At 36.4% G+C, this 15,738-nt stretch overlaps 1 protein-coding gene across 1 annotated transcript in view; it reads right to left on the reverse strand.

The window, feature by feature from the left end:
• USH2A (usherin) overlaps positions 1 to 15,738 on the reverse strand; it is a 461,429-nt gene that overhangs the window by 13,013 nt on the left and 432,678 nt on the right. Inside the window, exons 61-64 of the mRNA XM_087718552.1 lie at positions 6,933 to 7,142; positions 6,006 to 6,244; positions 4,436 to 4,653; positions 1,076 to 1,252 (exon numbers count right to left, since the gene is read on the reverse strand). Coding sequence (XP_087574678.1) covers positions 1,076 to 1,252; positions 4,436 to 4,653; positions 6,006 to 6,244; positions 6,933 to 7,142 — 844 coding nt within the window. The remainder of the gene's footprint in view (positions 1 to 1,075; positions 1,253 to 4,435; positions 4,654 to 6,005; positions 6,245 to 6,932; positions 7,143 to 15,738) is intronic.

Consider the following 15,738-nt stretch of genomic DNA (forward strand, 5'->3'; position numbering starts at 1 on the left):
CCAATATTTGCAATTAGAGCAACTTCACAGTTATATAAATGATCTTTAGAGATGGTCAGATCCTCCATGCTGTATTTTGCTGTTCCATGCTGATGCAGAGATGAACCTTCTTGGTGGCAAACCTATGGCACGTGTCCAGGCACGCTAGCCGTCGCCCATTGCTCTTCCAGGTTCCAGCGTGCTGGTCTTTGCATGCACGGAGCACCGGAAAGCAGAATAGCAGTGGGTGACAAAACTTCAGGTTTCTGGCACAGACATGGAACTTTTTCACACATAGAGGAGCACTGGAAACCGAAAGACCAGAGCTGAGCTTCTGGTTTCTGGCACATACATGTGCGCCAGCCAGCTGGTCTTTACACGTGCATGCATGCTAGAAACCGGAAGACCAGATGACTGGCATGCATGCACATGCCAGAAACAGAGAGCTCAGCTTCCTGGCACATGAATACACATAGGAGAACTGCTCTTCCAGTTTCCGGTGCATGCACGCACTCCCATTTCAGTACTCTGTGCATAAATGGTTCGCAAACACTGATTTAAAGCATCTCTTGAATCCTTACAGTGGCATTAATTTCCTCTAAAATTCCATTTCCGTTCTGTCTGATGAACTGATAGCCAACCTTGTTTGTTCATGAGGTCAAGGTAGTGAACGTTGTACTTCTTTCTCTTATTTTCTCTGACTTTTCCTTACAATAAAAACCCTGTGCAGTAGCTTATGTAGTCACTCACATAGTGTGCTTACATGGTTAAGGTTTCCCCATTCCTAAACCAACACTGTATGTTGTTCTCTTAAGATTTGACACTGCCTGCTATTCTGTGGCTGTGGCTGTGACTGTGAAACTGAAACAAAATAAAACAAGCAGGTACATCCCTCAATCTAAGGGCTACGGAGCTCAGTGTTAAGATATGGGGAAACATTTTTGGAAGTTGCTGTATTATGAAATTGATTGCAAGCTGCCTTAATGATTATCTGATCAAGTTATGGAAGAGTAAATAATTTAAAAAGAGTTGTACACATTGCTACATTGCCTTAAAAAGCAAGATTAAAGATGAATATTCTTTAATTCAAGCTTACTTTTGTCAGATGTCCTTGGCAAGTACAGTCTAGTATCAAAGCCACTGTAGATGCGCTGCCCTCCTTCCATTAGCACATATTCCTTCAGAAGCCCATTCAGTAGGAAGGTGTGACTCCAATCCAAGAAGATGGTGGATACATTTCCAATTATGATAAATGGGGATTTGTATAGAGGAACTGGCAAGAAAAAAGAGAAGCATTAAGACAGTAAACACATTGATATCCAAATCACTAGCCACTATTCTATGCATGTTTACATTTATTGTTCAGTTAGTAGTTTCAAGCAATGGATGATTATCAATTAAAATAAAAATGTTTCCAATGAAATAAACAAAATTCACGAGTGTTCCGATTCCAGACTGCTATGTGTCGTTTTGGGAGATGATGACAGAGATAGACAAAAGGCCGAGAAATTTTATGTCTCAGTTATGGAAAGGCAAAAATTAACTTGTCTATATGGGAATGCTGCAATTGAAGAACAGGACAGACTTATAAATTGTAATAATTAGCATTTTAAATACTGCACTTCATATACTTGCACTTAACAATTCTTACCTTTATTTTCAGGAAGACAACTCTTTCTGGCAATAAAAACTCAACTGAAATCACAAGCTTTCTTGTTTTTTGTGGGACTCTATTGTTCATACTTAATAATTTTTAATTAATCAATGATCGCCAACTGGACATTTACATTTTAGAGGGAACTTCAGTGTTAATTATAAGAAAAAAGCTATCCAAATCATTAACAACTGTTCTATGAATATTTACATCTATTATTGTTGAGTCCGTAATTTCAAGCAATGGATGATTAGCAATTAAAATAAAAAATGTTTCCAATTAAATAAACACAATTCATGGGTTCTTCCATTCCAGACTGCCGTGTATTCTTTTTTGGGACATAGAAAAACAAAAGGCTCAGCAATAGTGTGGAAAAAAATTATTACTGGGCCTCAGCAATGCTGTTAAAAAGTATTACCCAACTAGATCCGTCCAATAAAGGCGATACTATAACATAAGGCATTTTAGTTGATATCCTTAATCCCAGGAACTCTATCTATTTTTACTCTGTGTTGCTTTACCTTCATCCATATCTGCTTCTACTTCATTTACCATTCTATAGTTTATCCCAGTGCTTCTCGATCAGAAATATATGTGGACTTCAATTCCCAGAATTCTGGGAATCGCCAAGGCTGATAAACTCATCTATCCACTTTTATTCCATGGCTGCTGTTTGTTTTTTGGAACTCTTCAACTCCCCCACCTGCCTTTTCCCCTCATAATCATTCCTATGGTTCCGGGAATGTGTCTTTTTTCTTCTACGTCTTCCCTGCTTCCTGAATTCTGCAGGTGCGTTTGGTGTTGTGTTTCATACACATTTGGTGGCTGTTCCTCAGAGGCATCATTCAAGACTTCCTCCTGTAAAATTCTCCGCCTTGCCTACCTCTGATGTCTGTATTGTGTTTCAGGGTTCCTGGAGTCAGTTACAGCACCACAGACATTATTGTGGCTGTTGGCACAATAACTGCTATTGTGCATCTTCTAACTGCTCTCACTGAGCTGGTCCTTGATTGTCAGTTATTCTCATCTGGAACTGCTGTTGCTTCAGCTCCAGGGATTTCAGTTCTTTTGGGTCTGCTCCCTTCCTATCTACTTTCCTACCTACCTTCTTATTCTGTTTCTTCCTTTTTCCACCATTGCTACACTTCCTCTTTAGTCACCCCCCCTTTTTTTTAAAGAGCCAGCACTCCAAATAAGGCATGGTCAAAGGAAGGGGATCAGTGCTATATGTCCTTTCTCTCACATTCCTCCTCAAATCCCCCCCCCCAATTGTTAAAATGTCTAACAAACACTCTTAATAAGAGTACATTAATTGAATCTGAAAAGGATTGAACTTTGACTACAGTTGCAGTAACTGGCACTATTACATCAACGTGACAGGAAAGTAAAATAGTTAACTTCAGTAGTAATAAAAACATATTTTTCATAATTAATAAATATTTTTAAAACATCATGATAAGTGATGGTCTTTCTACTCTTATCAAGCTGTCTATACTTCTTAGGAAATATATTTGTCTACATTTTTAGAATACTTTCCTCTCAAAGCATTTATTGCAAAGATAAATTAGCTCACAATATTACAATATGATACATTGTACCATTCACTTAATCAATTGTCTAATTCATCACTGCACAAGCAAAAAGCATGCAAAAGGAAAACAAGAACTTTCCCCTGAGTTTGTGCTAACCAAAGAAGAAAATGGATCAAGAAGTGACCTTGTTTTTTAAATATGTTCAGAATCCGCCAAAGGAAGCAAAAAATTAGACCATCTGAGCATCTTGCAACAAAAAAATTAATTATTATTGGAAGAGACTTTTATTGGATGAAGTTTAACACTGAATAAAATTATAGGAGATTGGCTAAAAAGAAACTCAGTTGGATAATATAATCCTATTTCAGCTGCTTTTATTTAATTTTGTTTCTAATATTGGGGAAAATGCTCCAATAATAGTAAAGTCTTCTGATTTTACAACCCCTTAACATACCACAAAAGTTGCACAGTCTTGACACTTATAAATAGCGAAAGGTTTTGGCAAATTTCCTTAATTTTTTAATTTCACATTTTTACTCACTTTTAATTTTTGCAAGGAACAAGAAAATCTGTTTACTATAAACTTCAGAAACAGTAAGACTAAATTATGAAAAATTATAAATTGGGCATTTTCAGTAATCTGTCCATGTTTTAAAAAGCTACCAAGTAGATAGAAATTATTGGTATTTTTAAAAACCAATTAACAAAAGTCCTATTAAAAGAAAAACAGATGAAGGTTTTTGCTTATTATATAGGATACCAGTTACATAGTCTCTCTCTCTTTTTTTTTTACCATTCTAAGAATTACAGGGGACATGGTGGCTGAGTGGCTAAGACACTGAGCTTGTTGATCAGAAAGGTCGGCAATTCAGCAGTTCAAATCCCTAGTGCCGCATAACGGAACGAGGCCCTATTACTTGTTCCAGCTTCTTCCAACCTAGCAGTTCAAAAGCATGTAAAAATGTAAAAAATGCAAGTAGAAAAATAGGGACCACTTTGGTGGGAAGGTAACAATGTTATGTGCGCTTTCGGTGTTTAGTAATGCTGGTCACATGACCACGGAGATGTCTTCAGACACTCTTCGGCTTTGAAACGCAGATGAGTATTGCTCCCTAGAGTGGGGAATGATTAACACATATGTGCGAGGGGAACCTTTACCTTTACCTAAGAATTCCAGGTTCAGCCCTTAATAGTTGTGATAGGAAGCAAAGCTCTCCTAAAAGTGATGGAGACCAAATGCGAATCTTTATTTTTGTCTGTAGAAACTCACCCTCTTTTTCAGTAGTAAAAGTAATCCATTCTGAAGTAGTACTTCCAACTGAATTGTAGGACACCACTCTCAGTTTGTAGGTTGTATAAGGCTGAAGGTCACTTACACTGGAATGCCGGTTCTTTCCACTATATCTCACTTCGATAGGTCCAGGCTTACAAACTCTTTCTATGGGCAGTAACCAAGGAAGACAGGATGTGTACATGTGGAGTTCATATCTATAAGAAAAGAAATCAGCATTAATAATAAACACATCACTTGGGTTTGCATATGGCTTTCAACTGTAATATGGCTTGTTTCTGCTTAGGTGATGAGCAATCCATTCACATTATGATGTATATGTATGTGTGAACCAAGGTAATTTAGCTTACTAAATTATCAAATGATTTATGGTTTGCTTAGCAAATCATGGCTAAGCAAACCATAAATTATCACAATATGTGAAGTCAATCTTTTCTGGCAATTGTGAGTTTATCCTTCCCAATATCAAATGCTGATTAAACTGAAAGGTTGACATACAATTTAATTGCTTTAGAGTTCTCTATATTCCATTCATTCTACTTATGTGCTGTGCATGATTTTTATAGGAAAATGGTATGTCATTATTTCAGTGAAACAGTGGAGTAATATTTTCAATAATTAGGGATGGATAAAGATATTTCCTATTTCCTAGACTTCACAGTTATATTTTCATAATCAGTATCAAATTGTAATTCATTCATACTATATTTCAAAAATCTAGATATAAATACACGTTAGACACTTAGATTCTACTAAATATTTTCTCCAAATTATGAATGTAAAAATAAGACCTAATTTAACCTGTGTACTTTTAGGGCACCGGTTTTAATCCATGATTTGTCTTTGAAATTCTATTTTACATTTATGAAGTGATTGAAGAAGGGAAGAATCTATTAAGCTGTGGGCTCACTGATAAAGCTATATATAAATAGCAACACATTATTGTTTTTCTTCTATATGCGTATTGGAAAAAATGATCTCAATTCGGTAAACATGGCTATCTGTAAAGAATCAGATGAAAGGCTCTAAAACTAACTAGCTTGTAGTTAGTGTTGGATTAAGAAACTTAATACAGTTAAAAACAGGAGAATCTAATGGTGAAGGCGCCAAGCTAGAATCCAGGAAACTGATTTCTACTCTTACCTTAGCCATGCAGGCCAGCTGGGTGACTTTGAGCCAGTCACTTTCTTTCAGCCCAACCCAACTTACAGGGTTGTTGTTGTGATAAAATAGGAGGAAGAAGAGTATAAGGTACGTTCACCACCTTGAGTTATTTATAAAATAATGAAGGTGGGATAAAAAAAATCTAAACAAATTGATGTACCCATTTTGTAGTTTCATAAAGATTATTACATATATTATCAGATTAGTTTTGTATATCAAAACTATTTCATGAATAAGTAAAGTGCAGCAAAGGAAAGGGGTTATACACCTTCCTTGGTGAAGGAAGAGAAAGAAAGGCACAGAAAAAAAGAGAGAAGTGAGAGAAAGGATAGTGAGCAATATGTAGGTGTGAGTTCCCAACTGTAGATTAAAGCTGAGCAGTTACCTTCTCACAATGCCATTGGGTTCCTGAGGAGCCTCCCACAGAAAAGAAGCATTTCTTGAAGTCAGATTTTCTATATGAGGAAATGGCTGCTGAGTGGGTGGAGCTGGTTGGGTGGTGACTTGAGCCATCGGTCCCTGGCTGCAGCAGTTAAAGCATGTGCAAGCTTCAACCCCAATAGAATAAGTGGTAAAAGGTTTGAGTCCATGTATTGTCTGCTGAGCAGTAGTTCCTTCTGAGAGCTGAAAACGACAGAACAAAAACAGAAGTAGATATCGACATACAAGTAATCTTATGTACTGCACGATGCTCAGCTGGACAAACTATATATTTGTTCATTTGATTTGTTATCCTGCCTTTACTTTATTTTTACAATTCAAAAAGGTGTATTTGATGTCCCCTCTTCCTATTTTTCCAACAACAATAATAATAATCTTATGAAGGAGGCTCAGTTGAGAGACTGGCTCAAAATCACTAGGTCAGCTTTTCATGCCAAGCAGTAGACTAAAACTCATAGCTTCCTGACTTCTAGTCCAACACATTAACCACAAGATTCTGCTGTCTGTCTGACCTAATCCTAGATAGTTTTAGACGAAGGAAAGGCATATAGCTTCCTAAGAAGAGTGACTAAGCCAGACCCTGAACAGTAATACCAAACTGAGGGGCATGATTGGTAATCAATAGTACTTCCATTTTTTTCATCCCCAAAACTATAATACATCTTCCCTCACCAGCACCCTTCTTGAAGGAAAAGTTGATTTCATTTATTTTCTAATTTCACATCAGTAATAGTTAAAATCTATACTGAGCTATGCAATACCTTTATTCTATGCAATCAAGATGATTATTGAGGGCAATCCTATAATAATAATAATAGTAACTGCCGTCACCATAAATTTAATCAACTCAAATAGTTTGATGAATACTTACCACCTTCTCCTTTCCTTTGGTGCTATTAGAGAAGAACCTGTAGAGGGTGATTATTCCATTTGGTTTTAGAGGAGGACGGATGTTGACTACAGCAGAAGTAGAAGCTACTGTTTCAAACAAAGGGGCTGGAAGTCCTTGAGGAGGGGCTGGGCCAGTCTTACATTTTGTCCAATTGCTAGCGGTTCGGCCAGCAGAATTAACTGACCAAACCTGAAAAACAAGAATTCATAACAGCTCTAAAACATCATTCTGGGGAAAAAAATCCATGTTACCATTTCTGCTTTTGTTTATTTAACTATAACACCCAGAGTGCATTTACACTGTGATCTATGAGAAGGATGGGTGGTTAAGAAGTTTGATATATAAAAAAATAATAACAGAGAATGCTTCAGAACAAACTGAATTTGGGAAATATTTTTATAGTCTGCATCCATATTTATTTGATCACCACATTTCCCTGAAAATAAGACCCAACTGGAAAGCAAGTCTTAGCATTATTTTTCAGGATGCTCGTAATATAAACCCTACCCCCCCAAAAAATAAGCCCCAGTTAGGATCATCAGCCAGAGGGGAGTGATTAGAATCGTATTCCCCTCCCCAAAAAGGCCTAACCAAAAAATAAGCCCTACTTCATCTTTTGGAGCAAAAATTAATAAGACCTGGGTATTTATTTATTGTCTTTTCATCTGTGGTGAGCTCTCAGGGTTGCTAGAATGAGACAATTATGTTGCTTTAAAATGTAATTTCAGATGTTACTATGGCCAAGACAGTTTTTTCCCAGGTTCATCTGGTGCACCAGATGCATCTCTTCCTGGATCAGGAGACCCTGCTGATAGTCCCTCATTTCCTAGTCACCCCATGGCTCAAATACTGCAATACACTCTATATGGCGATGCTCTTGAACACAACCCAGAAGTTTCCATTTCTGTATGCAGTGGTGGAATACAGTGGTGCAGGCAGTGATGGCCAAGCCTCAATATGCCTATGTAACAATTCTTCTTTGTGAGCTGCACTGGTTGATAATTTGCAATTCTGGATGCAATCCAAGGTGCTGTTATGAATTATACTCTAGGTATAGGAAAAGGTTGTCTGAAGTTACTTATACGCTACGGATATAGTACATTTAGATTTTAGTAAGGCATTTGATAAAGTAGACCACAGCCTACTTCTTAATAAGATATAGGATATTGCTTATCCAACATTGTTTTATCAGATGGATTTGCTGATCAACTTCACTCATGTTGTTCTTAATGAAACTACATCTACATGGAGATGTAGTAGTGTGGTTCTTCAAGTTTCTGTCTTGGGCACAGTGACCTTCAACATCTTCATAAATGACCTAAATGAGTGGATTGAAGGGATGCTCAGTAAATTTGAGGATGATAAAAAATGGGAACAGGAATTGCTAACACTTTGGAAGATAGAATTCAGAAGTATCTTGATAGACTGGAGCATTGGGTCCTATCTAACAAGATACAGTTCAGTGGTAAAAAAAAAAAGTAAGGTGCTGCACTTAGGCAGGAAAAGCCAAATAGGTACAAAATAGGTGGCAGCTTTTCAACAGTAGTAATGCACACACACACACACACACACACACACAGAGAGAGAGAGAGAGAGAGAGAGAGAGAGAGAGGGAGGGAGGGAGGGAGAGAGAGAGATCTAGATGTCTTTAAATATGAGTCAGCAGTGTGGCACAGCTGCCAACTAAGCCAATGCAATTCTGGGCAGCCTCAACAAAGGGATAGTATCAAGATCACAGGGAATGATAATACCATTCTGATGACACCATGTTTGGAATATTGCATCCAGTTCTGGTCACCATAATACAAAAAATATGCTGGAGCCCTAGGTGGAGTACATGGAAGAACAACAAAGATAATAAGAGTTCTGGAGACTAAATATATGAAGAACAGCTAAAGAAACTGATTGTGTTTAGCTTAACAAAGAAAAGCCTGAGAGGAGACATGATAGCAGTCATCCAATACTTGAAGTGCTGCCAAAAGAAACTTGACACGCTCTTTTAAAATTATTATTATATTTAAATATTAATAACACTGGTAAGTGTGATTTTATATTTTCACTGTAAACCAATGGTTTGGTAGCCAATGGACTAGGGAATAAAATAAAATAAAAACAGAAGTAAATTTATTTAAGGATTGTACAATTTTAAAGGATCATCATACATGTCAACATTTGATTAAGATATCACATGAACAACTTTCAGGACTGACTTTCTATCTGAGTAAACGCTACCACAGATATTACCTTAGAATCATAGAGTTAGAGGATTGAGGGGACCTTGAAGATTTTCTAGTCTAGCTTCAGTGCAGGAATTCTCATACTATTCTGTACAAATGGCTGTTCAGTCTTTTCTTGAGATCCCCAAATTTTGGAGCATTCACAGCAGGCTGTGAAAGACTTAACAGCTCTCACAGTCATCAAGTCCAGCAATCTCTCATGTTCGTTCAATGTTCATTCAATTTACTGCTGAATTATTTAATGTTACACTGAGTAGCATGGAAAGGTTATAACATAGAAGTGCAGTAAACCTTCTACCATTCCTGATCATTTGCATGAGGTCAGTCAGCTCAAGTCACAACCCTCCTTTAGTAGGATAACATACTCAGTCCAGAGTGCCTGCAGTAGTAAAAAAATATGTGGAGATCATAAGAGAGCTGGAGCTCAGTTGTATGTGAAATGTTAAGGATGCAGCACCCATTAATCAAACTTATCCATGTTATTAACATTTAAATAGAATAAACATATAAATAATATGTGTTAAAAGCTTCATAAATATCTGTATGCACTTAGCAAATCAGTATATTCAGCCTACTCTTAGTATTTTGTTTATTCATCTTCATCTGATTACATTGAACATGTAATAAACTGATAATATTGCTAAACTTATAATAAAGCAACAAATATATTGCCTAAGATATAATCTTTACTAAGGTTTTGCAAGAATTTTATGATACCTTAATCAATGCACATAGGAAAAATTCCAAGATGTAATAGCTAAGAAAGTGTCTAGTTCAAAGCTCTTCTTTGGAAATGGCTTTGTTTTTGTCAGCTTCACAAAACCAGGGTGATCTGCACACTATATGAAACTCAGCAGTTATTAAAAAAGACCTGCAACAAATCTGCATGAAAATTAAATTTTACTTTCATCAAGGAGAGAATAAACATATGGGAGGATGTTTAATCTTATTTATCAAAGACCATTTGTATAATTAAACACGAATATCATAAAAGGTTGACTGAGGTCATGATTTGCATGAGTAAGTAATTTGTAGAATGTCAGGAGCAATAGATGGAATAGATGGATGTGTGAATATATAGGGTTAAATTAGACTCAATAATAGTGAAGCACACAGTGATCAATCAGAATGATAGATCTAAATGGCAATACAAGCGGACTGTATGTGTGATTTTGAGTATTAAGTATTCCTTAGTAAGCTTTCATGGCGAGCAGTTCTAACTATACGAAAACTTGTTCTTACGCTATCTCCTAATTTTCTGCTGTAAAATTTGAATTTATTCCAAGTTGGAAACGAAGCCAAAGGTCTTAAATACATTCATAAATGAAGATTTTTAACTATGTAATGGACCTTATTACTGTGGACCTAGCTTCAACTGCAGCTGAGAAGCCACTAGTAAATCATAGGTGCTAGAAGTTTCAAGAAAAGAAACCAATTTTAGTGGCCTCAGCTATGCAACTGATGTCTGAATGACATATTTAAAGTATTGTGTTGAAGTCATAAGACTATTCAATTGCAAAAAAATGGCCAATTTTTTTTTAAAATTTTAGGGATCATACTGTGGAATTATTGACTCTTAAGTAAATTGTGTGACTCGTACAGTATGCTTATACATTGCCTGAGACTGAAAGTAGAGTACAAGAAAATTAATTATATGTTGAAAAGAGGAGGAGGAAGAGGAGGAATAACAATTGCAAAAGATGGTTTTCCTTTGAATAGTTTACATTCTAAGATGATATCTTTAATTCCATAAATCAAACATCTGTCTATCCCAGGTCCTTGGGAAGGACTCAATAGGTAAATAAAAATGCCAAATCGAGTCTAAAAACCTGGCTGGCTGTGTGATGAACCACAGTAATAATAGGACTCCCAGTGAGGCATTACTTTGACATATTAAAGGTACCTTAAGTATAACCCCAAAACAACTCAGCATTGTCAAAATCACTGTCATTGTAAAAGGCAGTGCCAGATCATGAGAACATACCACTGCAATATTAGCTAAGTTAAAAGTTACTAAAAATGAAATCTTTTCATACAATTTCCAGGCTCAGAAACAAAAGTGTAATATTCAAGAATCATACACATTCAATTATTAATATAAATTCATAGGAATCAAACTATTCACCTTTCTAAACAATGGCATCAGATGGAACATTTATGGATGAAGGTGACATGGTAAAAATTTTCACTGTATCCAAATCATTGTAGATTATGTTCTTGCACTTAATGTCCCTCTATTTAAACAAAATTGCCTTGTAATTCAAACCTTCTGTGTTTCAGTATCTAATCCTGCTAAGTTTTTTGGATAAAAAAAAGGAAACTTTTGTCTGTCAGACAATAAAACCTGGTGACTGAACTCTGGACATAAATGCCACACTAAGACAAAAAAAACCCCCTTAAAAATGTTTCTACAATTGGTTGATTTTGTGACAGAGGGATTAAAAACACATTTTTAAAAAAATATAAAAAGTAAATCAAAGCTTCAGACAACTTTTGTTCCTTTTAAATATTTCATTGCATCCATAACTAACATGGATGTTTACCTCCAAAAGACAGACAATTTAATAATTTGTTCCTATTGGTACATAATGAGATGGTTAAAACACTCCCAGGAGAGAAATAAGCAGATATTAAAAGGTCTTTCCAATACCTGCACTGACTAAGGGCAACAGTTAATTCAATAGATTCGATCAAAATCACTACTTCTTTCAGGCCTGCTGATTTATTACTTTGGCTGTAGTTAGTCATCACTCATTTTAGTTTGCTTTTCAGAGCTCATAAATTATGCGGTATAAATAAAAAGATACAATCAAGGAAACCATATCAATTCACATAACAGCCAGGGGATATATAGACTCCTATGGCACTCACAGTAATGTCTTTTTAAAAGACAGGCCTATCACAGTGTTCGAGTACGTCAGAAATAAACAACCCAAGAGGTCTTGCCCTAATGAAGAATTAGCAGGCTCATAACTACTGTATCTGTATGTATGAATTTATCATACTTAAACAGGGACTTTTATTTACTTGAGCAATTGTGCAAAGATTAATCACCAACTTCATTATTGTACAAAGATTTGAAAAGGGTAAAGATGAACACAAATGGGTTTTTGTTTTCTCCCCTCTCTATTTCTGCCTCTCTCTGATGTATCTTAGAGACCAGCCCACACTAAGCTGCATCAATTGGAAATCAGCTTGATTAAAGACAATCAGTAGTCAGCAAAGAGTAAACAGCTATAAAAATAGGAGCTCAGTCAATCCCTGCTCAGTTGCCTGTGGTTTGCATAGTAGATCATCTTGCCTCTGAAGATACCAATCATGGTTGCCAGCAAAATATCAAAAATCTGTTGTTTTAGACCACTGTCATTAAATCCTGATATGGTGGCTCAGTGGCTAAGAGGCTGAGTTTGTCGATCAGAAAGGTCAGCAGTTTGAATCCCTAGTGCCATGTAACGGAGTGAGCGCCCATTACTTGTCCCAGCTTCTGCCAATCTAGCAGTTCGAAAGCATGTAAAAATGCAAGTAGAAAAATAGGAACCATTGGAAGGTAACAATGTTCGGTGTGTCTTCGGCATTTAGTCATGCCAGCCACATGACCACTGAGATGTCTTCAGACAATGTTGGCTCTTGAAACCAAGATGAACACCATCTCCTTGAGTCAGGAATGACTAGCACATATGTGCCAGGATAACCTTAACCTTTACCTTTACATTAAATCCTGAAGCTAAACACTGCCCATGGTGCTTCATATATCTGAATAAATAATGATAGTTTCATTTATTTCCTGAACTGAAATCCAATATAAAAACAATTATGCAGAATCCCTCCCCCCCAAAAAAGCTCCATAAATCAGATGCCACCAATGAAAAGGCCCTTCTTTGTTAGACAGGAACCACAGCTCTGATGATTAGTATCTAACTGAAACATTCTTAAATCAAAGCATATTGTATAGGATTTGCATTCATTTTTGTATTCTGTCACATTATAAAACTAAATTGTTGAACCCTTGAGCATGAACCATTGATCTCTGTACCATAAGTGGATCTCTAGATTGCAATTACTGATTGCAATTCTTTGTGTTTTTTTTAGAAAATATCCCAGATAGTCTTTGGATTTTAGGAGTCAAATTAAATTCTGAGCAATCTTGTGAGTTATTATAAATACATAAACAATATGTAGTTGATTAACCTTTGTATCTTCTATCCAAATAGGCTATTGGCATTATTTGAAAAGAAAGTTCTGGAAAAGCTTGTCTCAGAGAATGGGATGTAAGACACTATAAATAAGATGACATTCCTTGCCCATCTTTAAAAAAATGATACTTAAGCTTACATACCGGTATCTTTGAGTAAGGAAAGAACAAATGGTTCTCATTTATTTCATGGCTATTATTCTTGTTGATACTATATCAATTTTCCCATCATAGCGTTTCAGTTAAACCCAATACCCAAATACTTAAATGAACTCACTTGTTCTATCTCCTTATCATCTAATGCCCATCCAGGTCTATTTGGTCTTTTAGTAAATACTGCCACCTTAGTTTTTGAATAATTTATCTGTAAGTATGCTTTCCCGGAATAGGTGCCAAATTCTTTCAGGATTTTTCTTCTTCCAATTTAATGTAGTTGACATGACCACCATGTTGCCTGGTAATTTGTCCACCTCTCCTTTCTAACTGGAGATTTCAAAACTGAACTTGGGGGTCCTTGGTGTGAAAAGAATTGTTCCATCCTAAGATCTTTCTTGTGCTGCCCTGAATTAAATGGTTTGTTAAAGCTTCAGAAATAAAAAAAGAAAAGATACCCTGTTTTCCTGAAAATAAGACCTCCCCGGATAATAAGCCCAATCGAGCTTCTGAGCGCATGTTCTAAAATAAGCCCTCCCCCCAAAATAAACCCTTCCCAAAAATATTGCAACACAGCAGCAGCCATGAGGTGACCATGCTCGCCTCCTGCACCTCAAAAATAATAAGACCTCTCCAAAAATAAGGCCAAGTGTTCATTTTGGGGGTCAGGGAAACATGGTACTCTCATTTCTGACCTTAGTTGTATTGTTAATGTCAGAAACATCAAGCTAGACTGAAGACTGACAGCATTCTTTTTAAAGGACTTCTTTCCATTTCAGGAAATTTACTTGCATTTACAACTTTATAGCCAACAAACACGGCTCTGAGAGAGATGCAGAAGAATCAATATGATACTTAATGAAAAATAAATCTGGGTTTCATCAAAAGTCAATTCCTACATTTATGAATTAGATGTCTCACAAGCAATATAAATATATTGTCAACAATAGTAAGTCTAAGAATAGCTCCCTGAGGGATGCTACATATGACATCTGCGAAAGAAGAATGCAGGCACACTTTTTTCCTTTCACATAGACACCTCCATTTCAGAATAAAACTGATAACATATATGGCTTAGTGCCGTGATGGCGAACCTATGCCATGCGTGCCAGAGGTGGCATGCATGCCAGAGGTGGCACACATGCCAGAGATGGCATGCATGCCAGAGGTGGCACGCATGCCAGAGGTGGCACGCAGACCCCTCTCTGTGGGCATGTGTGCCATCGCCAGCTGCTCTTCTGGTTTTCGGTGCGCACATGCACAGCTGATCTTCATAGGTGCCAGAGCGCCAGAAAACAGCTTGAAAATGGCCCCCAAACACAGCCAAAAACAGACCGTTTTTCTGACTGTTTTGTGGATACATTTTCAAGCCAAAAGCAGCCCTAAAAACGACCTGAAAATGAAAACAGCCTGAAAAACAGCCAAAAAACAGGCATGTGTGCCAGCTGGTCTTTGGATTTCCGGTGCTGTGGTGCATGCACATGAAAGCATGTTCCAGTTTGGGCACTCAGTGCCAAAAAGGTTCCCCATCACTAGTTTAGTGCATCACTGACTAATTTCAAAGTAGCTATTAATAAAGACTTGATTAATAAAAGAAGCAAAACAAAAATAAGTGAGCAATGGCTTGCAGTTTATTTGAACTCTTATTCAGTGTTCTATTAGTTTCAGCTAAAATCTAACTTTGTGGATGCCATACAATGTAATCAAACTTCTTATTTCTGTATAACATGTGAACATGTATTTCCACAACCCTCCCCAATTATTGGCAAGTTCAGAATGTTTGATAGTTTCAAATGTGTCATTTTAATAAAATCTAAATTTGAGTGAAATCTTTGAAAAGAATGGGTTTAATTGCAGTAAGAATTTTCAAGTAATTCAGAAGCAAGGTAGATAGTTGCATTTTTGCTTAAGCCTAAATTTGAAAAATGTAAATCTCTTCTAAATATGGCCTTACTTTATTGTTCAATATGACATTTGGGAACAGCATTGTGCAAAATGATAGGTTGTCCTTGATACAGAGTGTTACAGCCGATGTAAATACTTTTAAAAAGAGTCATGCTAGAAGAAATATCCAGATTTCTATCATTTGAATAATTAAAATTAGAAGACTGAATATATACTAATAACATTTTCCGAAGAAAACTCATCATTTGCTTAAAAGGTCAGAGATTGTCATAAGTATTAGCAATAGTGTCAGAGATTA

The sequence above is a fragment of the Thamnophis sirtalis genome, unplaced genomic scaffold (genome assembly GCF_051295495.1).
Source record: "Thamnophis sirtalis isolate CommonGarterSnake01/CBP01778 unplaced genomic scaffold, rThaSir2_p1.2 scaffold_6, whole genome shotgun sequence".
Classification (NCBI taxonomy): Eukaryota; Metazoa; Chordata; class Lepidosauria; order Squamata; family Natricidae; genus Thamnophis; species Thamnophis sirtalis.